At 44.4% G+C, this 20,256-nt stretch overlaps 1 protein-coding gene across 5 annotated transcripts in view; it reads left to right on the top strand.

Moving 5' to 3' along the window:
• The first annotated feature begins 3,979 nt into the window (after nt 1-3,979).
• LOC110507606 (MAP/microtubule affinity-regulating kinase 4) overlaps nt 3,980-20,256 on the top strand; it is a 52,924-nt gene continuing 36,647 nt past the window's right edge. For 3 of the 5 annotated variants that reach the window (XM_021587699.2, XM_021587701.2, XM_021587700.2), the window contains exon 1: nt 3,981-5,042. In XM_021587699.2, coding sequence (XP_021443374.1) covers nt 4,995-5,042 — 48 coding nt within the window. In that variant the 5' untranslated portion in view covers nt 3,981-4,994. Of the gene's footprint in view, nt 5,043-20,256 lie in introns of all 5 variants that reach the window. The other 2 variants (XM_036965364.1, XM_036965365.1) reach the window with 1 other exon arrangement.

Raw genomic sequence — 20,256 nt, 5'->3', positions numbered from 1 at the left:
AAACTTCCTAATAGGTCAGCACAATTTCTGCAGTTTGGAGACCCTGTCTGTGACATCAGATCAGTCTCACATTTGATTACCACAGAAAACTAAGCATGTGTCTAGATGTGACAGATGCATGTCAGTACCAAGAAAATGATAGAAACCACTTCAAAGCTTCATCTGTGACCGCACTGCAATCAGTCGAGGCTGTGTCTAGGGTAAAGCACACTGATACTATCTTGCTGTGCTTGATCATGTAGAAAATGAAAAAGGCACACACATTTTGATGGGAAATATAGTATTTGTAACCTTATTATTACATAGTAATGTACTGTGCTGAGAGAGAGAGAGAGAGAGAGAGAGAGAGAGAGAGAGAGAGGTCTGTTTAGCTGGTTCACTTTCTATTTCCTTCTATAATGTAAACTCAGCAAAAAATAAACATCCTCTCACTGTCAACTGTGTTTATTTTCAGTAAACTTAACATGTGTAAATATTTGTATGAACATAAGATTCAACAACTGAGACATAAACTGAACAAGTTCTACAGACATGTGACTAACATAAATTTAATAATGTGTCCCTGAACAAAGGGGGGGTCAAAATCAAAAGTAACAGTCCGTATCTGGTGGCCACGCCAGCTGCATTAAATACTGCAGTGCATCTTCTCCTCATGGACTGCACCAGATGTGCCTGTTCTTGCTGTGAGATGTTACCCCACACTTCCACCAAGGCACCTGCAAGTTCCCGAACATTTCTGGGGGGAATGGCCCTAGCCCTCACCCTCAGATCCAACAGGTCCCAGACGTGCTCAATGGGATTGAGATCCGGGCTCTTCGCTGGCCATGACAGAACACTGACATTCCTGTCTTGCAGAAAATCATGCACAGAATGAGCAGTATGGCTGGTGGCATTGTCATGCTGGAGGGTCATGTCAGGATGAGCCTGCAGGAAGGGTACCACATGAGGGAGGATATCTACCTGTAACACACAGCGTTGAGACTGCCTGCAATGACAATAAGCTCAGTCCGATGATGCTGTGACACACCGCCCCAGACCATGACGGACCCGCCACCTCCAAATCGATCCCGCTCCAGAGTACAGGCCTCGGTGTAACGCTCATTTCTTCGACGATAAACGCGAATCGGACCATCACCCCTGGTGAGACAAAACCGTGACTCGTCAGTGAAGAGCACTTTTTGCCTGCCCTCTCTGGTTCCAGCGACGGTGGGTTTGTGCCCATAGGCGACGCTGTTGCCGGTGATGTCTGGTGAGGACCTGCCTTACAACAGACCTACAAGCCCTCAGTCCAGCCTTTCTCAGCCTATTGCGGACAGCCTATATCCCGGGCAGTTGTTGTTGCCATCCTGTACCTGTCCCGCAGGTGTGATGTTTGGATGTACCAATCCTGTGCAGGTGATGTTACACGTGGTCTGCCACTCCGAGGATGATCAGCTGTCCATCCTGTTTCCCTGTAGCGCTGTCTTAGGCGTATCACAGTACGGACATTGCACTCTATTGCCCTGGCCACATCTGCAGTCCTCATGCCTCATTGCAGCATGCCTAAGGCACGTTCACGCAGATGAGCAGGGACCCCGGACATCTTTCTTTTGGTGTTTTTCAGAGTCAGTAGAAAGGCCTCTTTATTTCTAAGATTTCATAACTGTGACCTTAATTGCCTACAGTCTGTAAGCTGTTAGTGTCTTAACGACCGTTCCACAGGTGCATGTTCATTAATTGTTTATGGTTCATTGAACAAGTATGGGAAACAGTGTTTAAATCCTTTACAATGAAGATCTGTGAAGTTATTTGTATTTTTACGAATTATCTTTGAAAGACAGGGTTCTGAAAAAGGGACGTTTCTTTTTTTGCTGAGTTTGTTAGTTTCAATCACCAAGCATATATCTCAGAGCCTAGAAGCATGGCAAGTAAGTTTATGCTAGATGAAAGTGAGACTGTCCTTAACAGGCATGACTAGCACATGACTAAGAAAGCTGCAGGCAATCATCATGTCACAACTCTATGGATAAAATGGGGTTTTGCTGATGATACAATAAAACACTGCCACCACAAGTAAAATAATCATTGATAACCACAAGATGACGCCATCACAACAGTTATAAGGATGCCTCCGGCCATGATGAGGCTACTACTCCACTAGGTGGCCCTCTACAACATACAGAATTGCAACACAGCACAGAAAGCAAACAGGATGACATTGCAACTTCTCACCAACATGATGTTATCTAAAAATGTCAATCAACAAACAATATCAACATAACAAGCAAAAGTATGATCTATACATGAGATATTTAGAAACATAATTCCTATTTCAATGGTAACTTAACCAATGCATTATTTTGTTGCCGATATACTCTTGAAAACCATGATGTTTACAATCAATGGCCTATATTTCTATCTATTTGGTTCCTGTATCAATTTGTATTCAAATAAACAGTTGGACAACATGTTCAATCATTCTTGAATTACAGTCAAGGCTCATCAAATATAATAATGATTCTGTTCACAAAAAGTTATTTCTAAACGTTGAACAACAACATCCTGGGCATCAGGGCCAGGGTTGGACAGATTCTTGATTAAGGGCAGAGCATGGCCTCCAGCGTGCCTCCAGACGTCATAATCTCTGCCAGATTAGAGATGAATGCTGTGGCGCTGCCTACCAACAATTGTAATTAGAACGTTGAGATGACTTGGTCTGAAATATAGTAGGTCAACTGGAATAGAGAGAAGTCACAGTACTTTGTAACTCTCCCCCAGTGGTGTCAGCGCAGAAACAACCAGTGTCCGAGGATATGTAAAGCATTTTGGAGTTTGGATAACAGTGGACCGTTCATGTTGCCATGTTATTATAGGCCTACATTGAGTGGGCTTGTTTTTTTTTATTATAACGTAGAAGTCAAATAGTTAAAAGGGTTCAACACTCTCTCAGCTGAAGTTATAAAGTAACATGTTTGGAATGAATGGACCACCAATGGGTTATTAATACAGTACTAATACTATTAATTAATAAAGCTATATCAAATCAGATCTGCCAAGAGTCTTGAGTCAGACAGTGGAGGCTCTGTTGGACAGTGGACCTGACTGGAGGTGGTGTGTGTTTAGTTCCTCAGGGTCAACCAGGGATGCAGTGGTGAGCTGGGCCCTGGTCGATCACCCTGACCTACTCCGTGTGCACACATCACTTACAATCATGTCCAGGCTCTCTCCGTGGTACACACTGTGGAAAGAGCAGCACCAACTGACGTCCACACTTTACCTGCCTTTGCACATACCCCATTAGGACTATTGAAAATTCCACATAAAGCGGTTTCCAAATGATTTGGTCCCAAATGACTGCCTAATGATGCTTCGGGACTAGATGCTGATTAGAGAGAGTCTGACGCGTGGAACTTGTCAGGTTCACACTGTTTCAATAGTGGCTCACTTTCTCACACTGCTCTTCTGTGCTCTCACACTGCTCTATCACCCATGCGAAACCAAGAAAAGCGCTAAACCAACATCCACTATATGCCTATCTCAATAACAAAATAGCAAGATCCCGGGGACCACAGCAGAATGAGGTGTTCATGGGCCCGACCCTCTCGTGTCCGATTTGTACAGGTGAGACTATAGTCTTTGGTGGTGTGCTTCTGCTGTCATCACCCACTTGGTATAATCTATTAATAGACGTGAATAATATAGCTAGATTAAAACATAGAAATGCTACACACCAGAGAACAGATGGTTTGTTCTCACAACAATAGAACTTACAAGTGGAGGGGAAATTAAATACAAGTACAGTAGTTGTTTGTTGCTTTGTTTAAGTGTGTCTATTTTAGATAGGGCGCTGTCACCCCTGTTGTCAAATGCCCAAAAGATGCTGTCTGCAGTGTCAAGTGATGACATTACTGTACAGAGTATTGCTTGCCAATGTGGTTGGCGTGTGGTTTATGCTGGTAACTGCTGTTCTACCGATGAATGAATGGGGAAATTGTCTCTTTAAGAACATGGGGGAAGGGTGTGTTACTGAGCCTCCGACGCAGCCCTGCCTATTATTTTGCTTGACGTTCTTCCTTCTTGCTCTTGTCATACAGTTTGGGGATGTCTTTTTATGTAGGCAAATGTTACAACTGATAGTAATGAAGGATATCTGCAAGAATCCAAGATAAATAATTTTTCGAACGTTGATTATTATTCGACGGCTACTTTTTCGGAAGTGGTCCATCGCGAACAGAAAGAGAAAGGGGGTAACTGTATATTCGCCGATGCTTTATCCGCAATTGTCATGTCGTTGTATTGTTTCTGTTGACGGTTAATTATTAAATAATCAACTATGAAATGCTGGTTGACAATTAGTCTTAAGTCGTTCAGTGTTTTGCCTTGGGAGTGGTTGGTTTTGCGAGCATCATTTGGCACCCCCCCAAAAAATACATATTTCTCAACGACAGACATCCACCCATGGTCGTGGTACGCGCAGACTACCTGACCTATGTTTTTAGTTTTGCCAATTGTTTTTATTGGATATAACAAACTTCTGTGTTCCGGACATACACCCACAGGCATCACGGGACCACACATAATTGCTTTCTAAAAAATATTTTTAGTATAGTAATGGTGCGATAGTTAGAATAAACCCATTTTGGTTTCATTTTATTTCCATAATGAAGCACAGCATTGATGCCTTTCTTCACATGAAGAATCAGCCAAACATGAAGTGGATAGCCTAGTAAGTAGGCTATTCAGACAGTTTTCTAGACAATTGTCTGTATAATTTCGTGTTCGGTGCTGCCCTTTTACAATAAAAATGAGTATTGTTTGAGGATACAATTCTGTCTCACTGCTCTCGAACCTGGGGTTGCCGGTAGGATTGGCGTCTATTGCCTTTGAACACTGGCTAGGCAGTGGAGCGGCCAATGTCGACTGTTATCCTCGGTAGAATATAACGTTAATCCTGTACATACCTACATACAAACCAAGTTGGCATTTAGTCTAATAGAAAGGATACCTCAGGGACAATGTCTTCTCGTGCAGCACTACCTGGGAACGATCGGAAATCGGACCTCGTAAGTATTTAATACATTTTACTGCCTTATATAAGCTTTTGTTTATGTCAGACAGTCATGTGAATTACACCCTATAAATGGAACAGTGGCATAGAATCAAGCAAGGTGACAAGTTAACGTATTAAAAAACGACAGGAGGATGCATAAAGCCGATACAATCATTATTGATTGATGGGGGAAGGCTTTCTGCAGCCTATTTGCACTGCTGTTAAAACCAAAATTAATTCACTCTGTACATTTTGTTCAAGTGAACAGAATAACCCATAATACAACATTTTGAGAGAGCACATTCTGTCCCTAGAAAATCTGGAAATCAATAATGATACAACTGTAACACTGTCATACCAGTATGTAATAATATGTCAATTCAATGTGAAACAAATGTGGCCGAGCTAATGCAGTGGCAGGTTTGTATACAGCCTCTCAGGCACATATGTCACTTTGGTTTCAATGTCTATGTTTCACACACTTTTTTTTAAGGAATGCTGAAAAGAGGACATTTTGTTAATCGCCATCGAAAAGCTCTTTACCTCTTCTAATTCCCATCAATCATGAAGGGGATGTTTGGCTTGAGTCTAGTCTGCTCAGTACAGTATCATTGTAGAATAACAGAGCTTAAAGGGACAAGTAGCTCACCCGTTTTGCACAGACCTTTACGGATGACTGGCATTTGAAGCTGGACAGTTTTATCTGTTTATTGACAGTGATCCTCGGCCAGACACTCAGAAGTGTGACAATCCACCCAGTATTTTGATCAAAACATTGGACAGGCCCCAGTTTATTTCTTTATTTACGTAGACGAACAATAGATAAATAGACAATTATATTAGGCCACGCCCACATAACATATTACTTTCTATTGTCTGCTGATTGTTGTTGCTTTTATTTGTTGATCACCCTCTGCTACAATAAATAACCATTCAAATCCTATATCTAAGCAGGTCTCACATTATCATGGCACTGACTTGGTGCTTCCTGGAAGGAGTGGCAAACAATAGCGACACCCTAAAAGGCAGATAGATTCACTACAAAAATGCATTTGAGTTGAATTAGTTAACAAAGCATCATTGACAGGTGGATATACAGAGGGGGATACCATGCTGTGCCCACCCTCATCCATAGTATTAGGGCATGGCAAGATGTTTGTTGATTGGTGGGCTGTAGGGCTATATTAGGATAATATTATGGTACTACACAATAGATGGCCTGAGCTTCTTACATTGTTTTTCTAAAATATATATGTAAAGAAAAGGCATAGAAATCTTCGAGACATTCATGAAGCAGGTCATGCTTGTTGTCCTTTTCAGAAAGGACAGATTCCAGAAGGACTTCCATTCACATCAAGTGACAATACGAGAGTAAATATTTGATAACATGATTCTCTTAATTACAACCACTTTATGCTCACTTCAAGGAATACAAACAGAGTATTGTGTGAAAGCCTATGTTGTTCCGAATGACTGTGTGATCTCGCTCTCCGTGGCAGATGTGAGTAAAACTTTTAAACAGGTTAACACTCGCAAGGCTGCCGGGCCAGATGGAATAACAGGGCGTTTTCTCAAAGCATGCGCAGACCAGTTGGCAACTGTCTTCAAGGACATTTTCAATCTAACCTTGTCCCAGTCTGTAATCCCAACATGTTTCAAGCTGACCACCATTGTCACTGTTCCCAAGAACTCCAAGGTAACCTGCCTAACATGCCTATATGACTTTTATAAGGCTGGTCATGACACACATCAACATTATTATTATTATGTTTTAAATTTACCCCCTTTTCATGGTATCCAATTGTTAGTAGTTACTATCTTGTGTCGGATCAATGTGTCGGAGGAAACACCATGGCAACCTGGTTAGCGTGCACTGCGCCCGGCCCACCACAGGAGTCACTGGTGCGCAATGAGACAAGGATATCCCTACCAGCCGAACCCTCCCTAACATGGACGACGCTAGGCCAAGTGTGCGTCGCCCCACGGACCTCCCGGTCGCGGCCGGCTGCGCGAACCCAGAGTCTCTGGTGGCACAGCTAGCACTGTAATGCAGTGCCCTAGACCACTGCACCACCCAGGAGGCCCCGACAAAAGCATTATTATACAGGTGGATATATCAGAGAAGAATAGGGTCTGTCTCATCCCAGACACCGACCCACTCCCAATTCGCATAGCGTCCCAACAGATCCTCAGATGACGCAATCTCAATTGCACTTCACACTGCCCTCTCCCACCTGGACAAGAGGGGAAATAACTATGTGAGAATGCTGTTGATAGACTACAGCTCAGTATTCAACACCTTGGGTCCCCTCCAAGCTCATCACAAAGCTGGGGACCCAGGGACTGAACACCTTCCTCTTTAACTAGATCCTGGACTTCCTGACGGGTAGGCCCCAGGTGGTGAGGGTAGGCAACAACACCTCTGCCATGACAACAACCTCTTCCTCAACGTCAGACCAAGGAGCTAATCATGGACTACAGGAGAAAGAGGGGAGAGCACACCCCCCATCCTCATCGACGGGGCTGTAGTGAAGCGGGTCGAGAGCTTCAAGTTCCTTGGTGTCCACATCACTAAGGACTTGACAGGGTACACACACACACACACACACAGTTGTGAAGAGGGCACTACAGCGCCTTTCCCCCCTCAGGAGGCTAAAAAGATTTCGCATGGATCCTCGGATCCCTACAGCTGCACCATCGAGAGCATCTTTGCCTCCCTGCATCACCACTTGGTATGGAAAATGCACCACCCTTGACCACAAAGTGCTACAGATGGTGGTGCGGACAGTCCAATACATCACTGGAGCAGAGCTCCTTGCCATCCATGACCTTTATAACAGGCGGTGTCCCAGCCATCCAAGCCATAGACTGTTTACTCTGCAACCTTCCGGCAAATGGTACCAGAGCATTGGCTCTCAGAACAACAGGCTCCGAGACTGCATCTACCCCCAAGCCATAAGACTGCTAAATAGCCATAAGACTGCTAAACACACACATACACACACACACACACACACACACACACGCGCTCGCGTACACATACACACACACGCTCGCACACGCATACCGACACAACACAAACATACATACATACACACACACACACACACACACACACACACACATACACATACACACATACATACATACATACAGGCACTTTTAGACTCATCATTTGCTGCTGCTACTCTGTTCTTTATTTTACTTTTATTATTATCTATCCTGATGCCTAGTCACTTTACCCTGCCTTTATGTACATATCTAGCTCAAATACATCGTACCCCTGCACATTGATCTGGTACTCCCTGTATATACCTCCATTCTTGTGTATTTTATTCCTCTAGTGTTAATATTTTGATTTGTCTTATATTTTTTAGTTCTGCATCATTGGGAAGGGCTTGGTAGCAAACATTTCACAGTTAAGTCTACACCTGTTGTATTTGGCGCATGTGACAATAACCTTTTATTTTATTTGACTTAAATATTGTCATTGTGACACTGCTAAACTATTTATTATTTAAATTTTTTACTTTTACCCCTTTTTCTCCCCAATTTCGTGATATCCAAATGGTAGTTACAGTCTTGTCCCATCGCTGCAACTCCCCTACAGACTCGGGAGAGGCGAAGGTCGAGAGCCATGCGTCCCCCAAAACACAACCCTGCCAAGCCACACTGCTTCTTGATACACTGTTAGCTTAACCAGGAAGCCAGCCACACTAATGTTTCGGAGGAAACACCGTCCAGCTGGCGATCGAGGTCAGCTTTCAGGTGCTTAGCCTGCCACAAGGAGTCACTACAGCACGATGGGACAAGAAAATCCCGGCCGGCCAAACCATCCCCTAACCCAGACGACGCTGGTCCGATTGTGCGCCGCCTCATGGGTCTCACGGTCGCGGCCGGCTGCGATACAGCTTGGGATCGAACCTGGGTCTGTAGTGATGCCACACTGTTAAACTTGATTACCTTTACAGCACAGATCATCAAATGAGCAGACTCCTCTCATCACACCTAATGTCAAATCAAATCAAATCAAATTGTATTTGTCACATACACATGGTTAGCAGATGTTAATGCGAGTGTAGCGAAATGCTTGTGCTTCTAGTTCCGACAATGCAGTAATAACAAGTAATCTAACTAACAATTCCAAAACTACTGTCTTGTACACAGTGTAAGGGGATAAAGAATATGTACATAAGGATATATGAATGAGTGATGGTACAGAGCAGCATAGGCAAGATACAGTAGATGGTATCGAGTACAGTATGTACAAATGAGATGAGTATGTAAACAAAGTGGCATAGTTAAAGTGGCTAGTGATACATGTATTACATAAGGATACAGTCGATGATATAGAGTACAGTATATACGTATGCATATGAGATGAATAATGTAGGGTAAGTAACATTATATAAGGTAGCATTGTTTAAAGTGGCTAGTGATATATTTACATCATTTCCCATCAATTCCCATTATTAAAGTGGCTGGAGTTGAGTCAGTGTCAGTGTGTTGGCAGCAGCCACTCAGTGTTAGTGGTGGCTGTTTAACAGTCTGATGGCCTTGAGATAGAAGCTGTTTTTCAGTCTCTCGGTCCCAGCTTTGATGCACCTGTACTGACCTCGCCTTCTAGATGATAGCGGGGTGAACAGGCAGTGGCTCGGGTGGTTGATGTCCTTGATGATCTTTATGGCCTTCCTGTGACATCGGGTGGTGTAGGTGTCCTGGAGGGCAGGTAGTTTGCCCCCGGTGATGCGTTGTGCAGACCTCACAACCCTCTGGAGAGCCTTACGGTTGAGGGCGGTGCAGTTGCCATACCAGGCGGTGATACAGCCCGCCAGGATGCTCTCGATTGTGCATCTGTAGAAGTTTGTGAGTGCTTTTGGTGACAAGACGAATTTCTTCAGCCTCCTGAGGTTGAAGAGGCGCTGCTGCGCCTTCTTCACGATGCTGTCTGTGTGAGTGGACCAATTCAGTTTGTCTGTGATGTGTATGCCGAGGAACTTAAAACTTGCTACCCTCTCCACTACTGTTCCATCGATGTGGATAGGGGGGTGTTCCCTCTGCTGTTTCCTGAAGTCCACAATCATCTCCTTAGTTTTGTTGACGTTGAGTGTGAGGTTATTTTCCTGACACCACACTCCGAGGGCCCTCACCTCCTCCCTGTAGGCCGTCTCGTCGTTGTTGGTAATCAAGCCTACCACTGTTGTGTCGTCCGCAAACTTGATGATTGAGTTGGAGGCGTGCGTGGCCACGCAGTCGTGGGTGAACAGGGAGTACAGGAGAGGGCTCAGAATGCACCCTTGTGGGGCCCCAGTGTTGAGGATCAGCGGGGAGGAGATGTTGTTGCCTACCCTCACCACCTGGGGGCGGCCCGTCAGGAAGTCCAGTACCCAGTTGCACAGGGCGGGGTCGAGACCCAGGGTCTCGAGCTTGATGACGAGCTTGGAGGGCACTATGGTGTTGAATGCCGAGCTGTAGTCGATGAACAGCATTCTCACATAGGTATTCCTCTTGTCCAGATGGGTTAGGGCAGTGTGCAGTGTGGTTGAGATTGCATCGTCTGTGGACCTATTTGGGCGGTAAGCAAATTGGAGTGGGTCTAGGGTGTCAGGTAGGGTGGAGGTGATATGGTCCTTGACTAGTCTCTCAAAGCACTTCATGATGACGGATGTGAGTGCTACGGGGCGGTAGTCGTTTAGCTCAGTTACCTTAGCTTTCTTGGGAACAGGAACAATGGTGGCCCTCTTGAAGCATGTGGGAACAGCAGACTGGTATAGGGATTGATTGAATATGTCCGTAAACACACCGGCCAGCTGGTCTGCGCATGCTCTGAGGGCGCGGCTGGGGATGCCGTCTGGGCCTGCAGCCTTGCGAGGGTTAACACGTTTAAATGTCTTACTCACCTCGGCTGCAGTGAAGGAGAGACCGCATGTTTTCGTTGCAGGCCGTGTCAGTGGCACTGTATTGTCCTCAAAGCGGGCAAAAAAGTTATTTAGTCTGCCTGGGAGCAAGACATCCTGGTCCGTGACTGGGCTGGATTTCTTCCTGTAGTCCGTGATTGACTGTAGACCCTGCCACATGCCTCTTGTGTCTGAGCCGTTGAATTGAGATTCTACTTTGTCTCTGTACTGGCGCTTAGCTTGTTTGATAGCCTTGCGGAGGGAATAGCTGCACTGTTTGTATTCGGTCATGTTACCAGACACCTTGCCCTGATTAAAAGCAGTGGTTCGCGCTTTTCAGTTTCACACGAATGCGGTTTAATAATGTTTTTGATATGGTCAAAATGTTTCTGCACTGAGACAATACTATACTATCCCCAAATGAACATCTTAAAGTTTCAATGCAGATGTTTTTAATCTCCACATCAAATCATTTTTGGGTAAAAATTAAGCACCTTACTGTGATTGTTTTGAATTACAATAGTCAAAAAGAAACACAAATAGCTTCTTAGCAAAGAGCAATTTCTCATTCAAGAATTTTGATAGAACTGTCTGTGAGTGGTTTGTGGGGAAGGGATAACTGAAAACTAGCTCTTATTGGCAGAGTGGTTTGGAACTCTCTTTCATATGATTAACTCATCTATTAACTAATTTACCACATGGTGATGTCACCAGGCAGGCCAACACTCGATCCCAGCAAAACAGGCTGAAATTTTAGACAGACATTTCAAACAGCTGTTACCCTAAAAGGGCATTTCACAGGGTTATTCCAACCTCATTACACTGGAAAAACATTTGGTATGCTGCACTGGCCGTTTAACAAAAAACACATGTTGGTGGTCCTTTATGTGGCAGAAATGTTGCAGGCCAGGGATCAAAATGATTGACCTGCTCTTGGAGTCAACTGGGTCAAACGTTCCTTTTTGTTTTAAATCTCTCAATGGAAACTTAGGGGTCTTTCGCTTCCCAGTCCACTTCCCTCCAAATCCGAGATCTATGCTGAGAGAAAAGGAGGTGGCATAACACAAAGTTCACACCGGTCTCCTCCTATCACGTGGCTTGCGCCGTACCTCCGAGAAGGACCCATCTGTAATTAAAATTATTTTAGATTGTATCGTCTTCCTCGGTCTCGTTCCCTGGGACAGCCTGGGGGACAGCCTGGGGGACAGCCTGGGGGTGTGTGGGAGAGTGAAAACGTGTTGCATGAAGGTTGACGTAGTGTATCAGGATATGTGTAAAGTAGGGTGGGATGGGGCTTCAACATGTTTTTAAGATTTTGATAAATCATTGTTAACAACAAACCAGACCTGTGAGGCTGTTGGCCTAAAATGCGGAATTTCTTGAACAGGGCTGAGAGTAGCATATTTGGCTCAGTAAACAGTTGATTCAACCACCATTTTCAATATCCACATTAGTTTTTCTGCTAGAATAGATAATAGGCCTACACAGTAAATAGACTACTGACTAGAAGATGACATGATGTTAACTCCAGGTGGGGTTTCACTTTGTTGTGCCCTTGTGTGAGACATCTACCTATATCCTTGTACATCAATCTATGTAAGCCTAATCAATGTAAATCCATGTCTGTAAAGCAAAGGAATTTGGTATGTAGGGCAGGCTAATGATGCTTATTCAAAGGCATATTATCTCCCTATCATCATAACTTGAATAATAAACCTAACAACACACATGGTGGCACACATTAGTCATCCAGATTTGAGATTTGCATAATCGCAGTCGCTTCGCACCTCCCGCTCCAGCACGTCCCAGGGATCCAAGTCGTTTTGAGTCAGGCGACTAATGCTGTCTTTGGGCTGGTACAGTTTCGCACCCCCCTGCATTGTGACATCCTCTGTATGCCCCTCTTCTATTCGCTTCAATCAGCACCATCTGGTAGAGTGACCATTACTCTCACTCTCCAGTTGCCCAGCCAGTCCCATGAATGGAGCCCATGTAGGCCCCGTTTCTGTTGTTTTGATCAGTACCTTCACTTCCCTCAATACATTTCTTATCCAGCTCAGCTTGCAAATATACAGAGAACGCCCAATATTGTGAACAAACTTTTAGTCATACATTTTGCATATAAATGTTTTGTTTTATTTACCTGTCAATAGTTTGTCCCCTTTGCAAATAATTCACGAGCCTCTATAATGTAACCACATGCAGGTCTGAATGAATTAACAGGTTTTTCTTGGTGGCACAGAACAAAGCCATTGTGTGGCCTTGGATTGATGGATTCATGATTTGGCTGTCTACGTGAAAAGGAATCCCATTGAAGATATGCAGGTCACATAGGATTGTTCAGTCTGTTGATTTGCATTGAACAGTACCTTGTATCAATGGTGGACTATACTTGACCTGCTCATCTTGTTAAAGATGACTATCGTCTAGTAGAAATGAACTTGATATACTCCCATTTATATGACCAAGTAAGCCTAAGTATCAGGCTAGCTTTGGTTGTGTTGAACTGGTTTATTTGGAAAGCTGTCAGGACAGGAGTCTATTTAAATTGCTTCAAGAACATTTGCACACAGCTCCCTGCTCTGTTACGTAACTGCTGCATTCTGGTGTCACTTTACCTGTGTGTCTCCAGGTCTGAGTGTGGGGCTGGGCGATATATTGCGAAGACCGGTATACTGGTATGGATCCACATTGTTACAATACCATCTATTAAGGTATTTTGATACAGTGCTAAATAAATGCAAAGTTCTACAAATTGGACTACATCACTGTCAATTTTGTCCTAGTTTGGTTGAGTATAAAACCATCAGAACCGAGAAAGACCAATAAAATCCCTTAGAATTAATGTGTGGCCTTTCTAGTGTCATGCATTACTCATAAAGCCTATTAAGATCTTTTAATATTCAGAAAAATTGAAATACCCTCAAATACCGCCATACCGTGAAAAATATTGTGATATGATATTTTGTCCATATTGTCCAGCCCTAGCTAACTATGTTACCTAGCGATGCATAATATGCTTGTGCCAGCGTTGCAAAATACATTTACACATACATGTTATTCAATCATTGCCAGGACAAATGAGCTAGCAACAGCAAGCTAACTAGCTACATTTCCATAAATGTTTAATGCTTTTTGACCTGTCCCCAAATTAATATAATTGGTTCTGAGTTTGTTTTAATATTTCAATCTGCGTGTTCTGATCGCATCTGGTGTGGGAGGAAAAAAAATAAACTTGCGCGCGATGGTGCATGCACACGTGGTCTGGTCAGCATGTAAGACATCTGTTCCACCTGGGGCCTACTGTCGCTTTCCAGAGCGACTAGGCTGCGCTAGAGCATTCCACTCCTGTGTTCGACTGCTACATTTTCATTGAGTTTGAAATAGATTTCAGCTGGATGAATTGAGTGAACATTACAGAAGTGTCACATTCAAGTCAAAAGGTTGTTGTTGGGGGAACTGTTTCAATTTCCACAACTGAAGGGTCACTGTGAAATTGAGCATTGTCTGGATTTGGAAAAAAGGAATGGCCTTTTTGTGGAAAGATTCTTCACCTAAAGTTCATAATTACAAATGATTTAATCTGGATGAATGATTATTGGAAAATGTAAGATTCAGTCCTCATTGAAGACACTAGGCTTGTAGCTGTTGATATAGATGGTAGAGTCATTAGTCCTAGTTTAATTTCATGCCTAGTTTCATATTTGTTTTATAGGGGACTCATAGAATATGGTAGGATCTATCCTATTTACATAAACCTACTCAGTCTCACTGCACGGTACTGCTTGTCCTCCCCTGGCCTCGACGTTGGAAACGTCTTCAGCAGAAGGTCAGATAGGCATGTGTTCCATGCGACTCCTGTGTGGGGTTATGACCAGAGCACAATTGCAACAGTTGAGCAATATGGTAGGCTCAGTCTCGTGACAGCGTTTTGTTCTGTGAGCAAAGCATCTGGTTTCACACGTTGCATACTGTAGTAAAGTAAAATGAACCTTCCTATTGAAGGCTAATGGCCCTGTCTCTCTGAGCCAGTGCTCCTGTGTTTTTGCTGGTGTTTAGGCTGTTTCTTATGGCAATGTTGTATAGATGAACTGTGTAGGCTGTGCAGTGCACTGTAAGTGGCTTTGGATAAGAGCATCAGTTAAATTCATTTCAGGCTCCTCAGTTGCATTGATTAGAGAACCTGACTGAGCAGACTGTGTGTTTGGTTTGTGTGTCGGATGAGAGAAAAAGAGACGGATATCTGACACAGCGAGAAATAAGGCAACATAAATAAGCAGAAGTGCTTGCTGGTAGAGTTCAGTTCTCTCTTTTCATCTGTCTCTGTTGATGTGTGTTTGTGTTACTAGCACGTGCCTATGTGGGGGATTATTAGACCTGTTGCAATGGAAAATTCACTTCAAGGGAAGGAATCCTGTCACCTAATACATCATGAACAGATTTGTATCTGTAATTTGCTTAATTTGTATAGAAGCTTATCCTATGAGAGATTTGAAAGTGGGATTGTGTGTGTGTGGCCATTTTGTTTTGAACGCATTTGTTGAAGTAGTACTGAATGTGGAGGCTTCAGGCACTCCTCAGAGGCAGATTGTTAAGATATTCAAGTTTGACCCTCATTCTCTTCTGCTCTTCATACAAATACTTTTGGGAAAGACTTCTCACCTCTTCTGGTGCTGAGATATACTTAGGATTGACTGATCCTGATGATAGCTTGAGGGGTTATTCTAGTATTATATTGGTTAGGGTTTAAGCCCTGAGGGTATGGACCTTTCCTGCTGTAGTGTTCTTTGCCGTTAGCACATGGTCTTCACATTTCAAGGTTTTGTTTGGGCTGCTCATCTGACGCCAAGGTGAGACGTGTGCTGTGAACAACACTGGCTGCAGTGCCTGTGTGTGTCTAGTGTTCTGGAGCCATTATCCGCAGTGGCTTCTCAGCTCTGTTGCTCATGGTTCTGGTAAAACACCAGTGGTAGTTTACAGACTGGACTGACTGAGGAGAGTACATTCAGTCATGAGTCATGCTGTAGAATTCACTGGCAGGCAGCAGAGCAGACTGTCTGGGACACCCAAAGAATAGAGCATGTTAGGTCATTGCTGCAAACTAATCTGCCCTCAATCAACACAACGGTATTTGCCAAAAGATCAGTCAATGCTCTGGATTAACGGCAAAGCAGGTTTTGTGTGAAAATGTACTGACATGTAACTGCTGTGGAACTAAAAGTAATTGATGGGGATTGATACGGGCAGAAGAAACTATAGTTCACTAGCTCAGTCTGACTTCTGCACGACAGAGCAAACGATCTGTCACTGTATTTACTAGCTTGGTGCCAGTAAAGTAGCCTAATATTGGTTCAGTCAGGTTCCCTAATGCAGCTGCCTGCCAGTGAATATTGGGATATATGTTTTGGCCAAAGTCTATCAACATTTTTGGACGCTGTCATATTCACACTTTTTACCAAGCTGGATTTCCTTGTCAGCCAGTCCAGGAAACACTGCACAGTTTGATGATGTGAAAACGTGGCATGTCACCGTGCTCTTCAGGACAGTAAGTGACGCTGGCTAGTGTCAGAACTTCCTGTTGCCCAAGTCCTCTTAGATGGGTGCTAGAGAGGATATATTTCAAGCATTTATGAACAGAGACATTCCAACCATCCACATTGGTAAGAGGGACATAGATTTTGTCATTGGTAGCAATTCATATGCCATCATATTTTTCTTGAGGTTACAGTGAGATTATACTCTATGGACAGATCCAGTCTGAGTGAAACACCCATCACAGGCAGAGAGAGTAAGTCTGAGAGGGGGTTGTGGGGTGGAGGGCATTGTGCAAAGACGGAATGCGTGGTGGCGGGATGGTGTAACCCTGACCAATCATCATCCCTCCCCACCCACGTCAGGCAAACTGCACAGCAAAGCTTAGCAGGATGCCTCCTATTGTTTTATTATGCCGCACACTATCCATGTGATCAGAGGCGAACATAGCCCCCAAGCACTGTCCAGCCTTACTCAAAGATGGAAGTGGTTCACATTTGTTTACAGTGGTATGCCCATAGACACAGGTGGTACAGATTGCCATGTAGCCTATCCGAATGATTTATACATGTTAGCACTCATGCTAACCTACGCTTACAGGCTTTTATTGGCCTGTATGCATTTCTTGTAGGTTGCCACACTGACCTAATATCTCAGGGCTGCCCTCACCTTGCCCAGTGATGCACAGGAAACTGAGTGTACCTCCAGGCTGCCATCACATGACTGGGTCTGGACTACTTTCCTCTGAGGGAGGTGAAGCCTTGAGCCTGAAATTCTTTCTCTATTTTACCAGCTTCTTTTAGAAGGACATGGTTGAGAGCGCCAGAACTTAGACTAGAAACAGGTATAGCATACTTGTTGGGTGTACTGGTGTTCATGTCACTTCCTGTTGATGTAGTTGTGGGCTATGACACGACCTGTATCTCCTTCTATCTACTTGACTATGACTAATTCTCTTTTGACCCAGCAGCACCTTCCATTTATTTCAGCTGGTTGAATGTTATTTTGTGGAACATTTGAGATTCTATCCATTCCCTATTGTTTACACTCAAACGGATCCAATCTCTCACACTTGATTATTCTGGCCTTCACCCTCCAGGGTTCTCATGGCCCACACAGAACATTGTTGTAGCAACAAACAAGTAAAAATCACAGGCTTATAGTCACTTGTTTTTTGTTCTTGACGTTTTTGTTGTTGTCCATTTTCACCTCCAAGACTTGTCTGTGACCCTACTCTGTTGGACTGCTACAACATGCATCCTGCGTTGTTTCATTAGAAAAGGTGTGGATTGAAACAATGGACAGTTTGGTTTTAGGAAAACGGTGCAGAAGGACGTCCTAACTTGGATATCAAGATGCGATTTTGTTTTATTGGGGTTAGAGTATCCCCAGCCGCCCTATGCCAAATGTCTCTCTAGTCTTGCCCCACCCACCTTTCCAGTCTCTCTATGTATGTATCAGCGACACCATCTCGTACTCAGCCCTCTGCCCTCAGCCTTCATCCCTCTATCTGAATGCATTGGCGTGGCAATCGGACGGAGAGAGAGAATCGATGGGATCTCCTTGAAAGGGGAAAATGGAAAGGGGCGGGGGAAAGAGAGAAACCCAGATTGTGAGGTTGGCTGAAAATGAGAGAAATATACCAACACTAGACAAAAGATGGTTGGGCTCGGGTGTGGAGAGGAGAGGGAGCCGAATTGATTTGTTTTTTGGGGAGGGGGAGATGAAGGGGAGGAGGCTAACTTGAGGGCTTGTCACACCTAGCGGGATAGGGATGCAGGCAGGGACAATGGAGCTCGGTTAGAGACGATGCCCAATAGGAGCTCTCCTCCTTCCCTTGGGAGCGAACGAGCGAGGGACACGACATGGGAACAGGTGGATGAGAGGAGTGATAAACCAGACTGGTTGAGGGGGATGGGGGGTTGAAAGGGCTCTGCCAAGAGTAGTCTGATGCAGCACCAAATGCTCTGTTTCACATGATGTGCTGATCTGGGGTTAAGGCTTGTGCGCTTGCTTGTGCATTGCACATTTATGGTTGTGTGAGTTGGTGTCTGCGTGTTTGTGTTCTTTTAAAAAACAGTTTACTGCAACTCCCCAACGGGCTCGGTAAGGGCAAAGGTCGAGCCATGCGTCCTACGAAACATTACCTGCCAAACCGCGCTTCTTAACACCCGCCCGCTTAACCCGGAAGCCAGCTGCACCAATGTGTCAGAGGAAACACCGTTCAGCTGACGACTGAAGTCATTCTGCAGGCGCCCGGCCCGCCACAAGGAGTTGCTAGAGCGCGATGAGCCATTTAAAGCCCCTCCGGCCAAACCCTCCCCTAACCCGGACGATGCTGGGCCAACTGTGCGCCGCCCCATGAAACTCTCGGTCACGGCCGGTAATGACGTGTGTGTTTTAAAGAAAGACAGTTGGTCTCAGTCAGGCAGCGGGATCTCTCCTGGGAATGAGTGTGCACTATTCTGTCGGAAGGTTATACACTATGCCTTCCCTGTGCTACCCTGGCTGTGGTCTGAAGCTGGGAACTGGTTGTGCGTGGGGATACTGATGAGATTGTGGGCCTCATCCCGCTTGCATCTGTCTTTTTAATCTCACGTCTATCTCTCTGGGTGCATTGAATAGTCCTTTGAGGCTATTCAAAGTTCCTAATGCCTTAAGTGACCTGGGCGTTTTTGACAGGTAGCAAGGAAAACCGCTTTCAGATTTATTGAATGATCAAGGGAAGGACGCTCTATTAGTCCTTACCTACGTTAGTTTGCCAAGGATGAAGAGGAGTATTCTTTGCTGAAGCGTTGTTGATTAATGTCGCCATAGCTCCGTCTAAAGATAATGTCGTGGTTTGACTGTTTAAACTAATTTTGGGATGTTCGCTGAAACGTTGGCGTAACACGATTTATATACCACAAAATCATAATTATCTTCATTATAGTGAGTTCCTCCGGAAATATGGATACATGGTCAAATGTTACTTCATTCATGATTTATATTTCAGTTTATAGACATCAGAGTGAACGAGGAGTAAATGAGGACGGTTTGATTCATTCAAACGCGATCCTCTTCTCGCTTTTCCTTTTCCTACCCGCTTTACCTTGAACACTGTGATCTTTTCAAATGAGATCAAGGTAAAATCACTAGGAAAGGAAAAAGGTCACATCTTAGAAACCACCCGAATGCACCCCTCTCCTGCCCTATTCCATTAGGGGCCCCACATGTCCCTTCCCTCACCACACCTCACCTAAATTATTCAGTTGATGAAAAATATTTTAACCTTGTCCCTCCACTTCTCCCTTCCCTCCTCCCTCTCTTTTTCTTAATTCTCCTGCATTGGCACTGTATCCTAAAGTCATTAGTGACGCCACGTTGTAAAGTGTAATCTCTCTGAAATGACACTGTTGCTTCAGGAACACCATGCTGTGACTCTTATCCAAACTATTCTCAAAATGTCGATAGTTATTTGAAATGATTCTAATAAATGCTGTCATAGATTGTGTTATCCAAACTCTCCATTTATGCTTTGTTGACTTGGAACATGCTCCGATGGGTAACCCAACGAGCCAGGGCTCTGTGTAGGAGGAATGTTGAGCCGTCATGTCGCGTTGGCGTGTGAGCGCAGCTTGCCGTGCGCTACAGTGTGGTGTCGTGCATTCCAGAGCAGATCGATTAGGAGATGCCAAATTGGGCCACGACACTCGTTTCTATTTTATGACCTGAGGAGCAGGCGTGTGAAGAATGCCAGCAATGTGGGCTGGAATGAGATTAGCTGCCTTCCTTGGCTTCCACAGGCCTCATGAGCCA

The sequence above is a fragment of the Oncorhynchus mykiss genome, chromosome 27 (genome assembly GCF_013265735.2).
Source record: "Oncorhynchus mykiss isolate Arlee chromosome 27, USDA_OmykA_1.1, whole genome shotgun sequence".
In the NCBI taxonomy this organism is placed as follows: domain Eukaryota; kingdom Metazoa; phylum Chordata; class Actinopteri; order Salmoniformes; family Salmonidae; genus Oncorhynchus; species Oncorhynchus mykiss.
The sequence above is the reverse complement of the archived record's forward strand: the minus strand, read 5'-3'. Positions and strand labels throughout refer to the sequence as shown.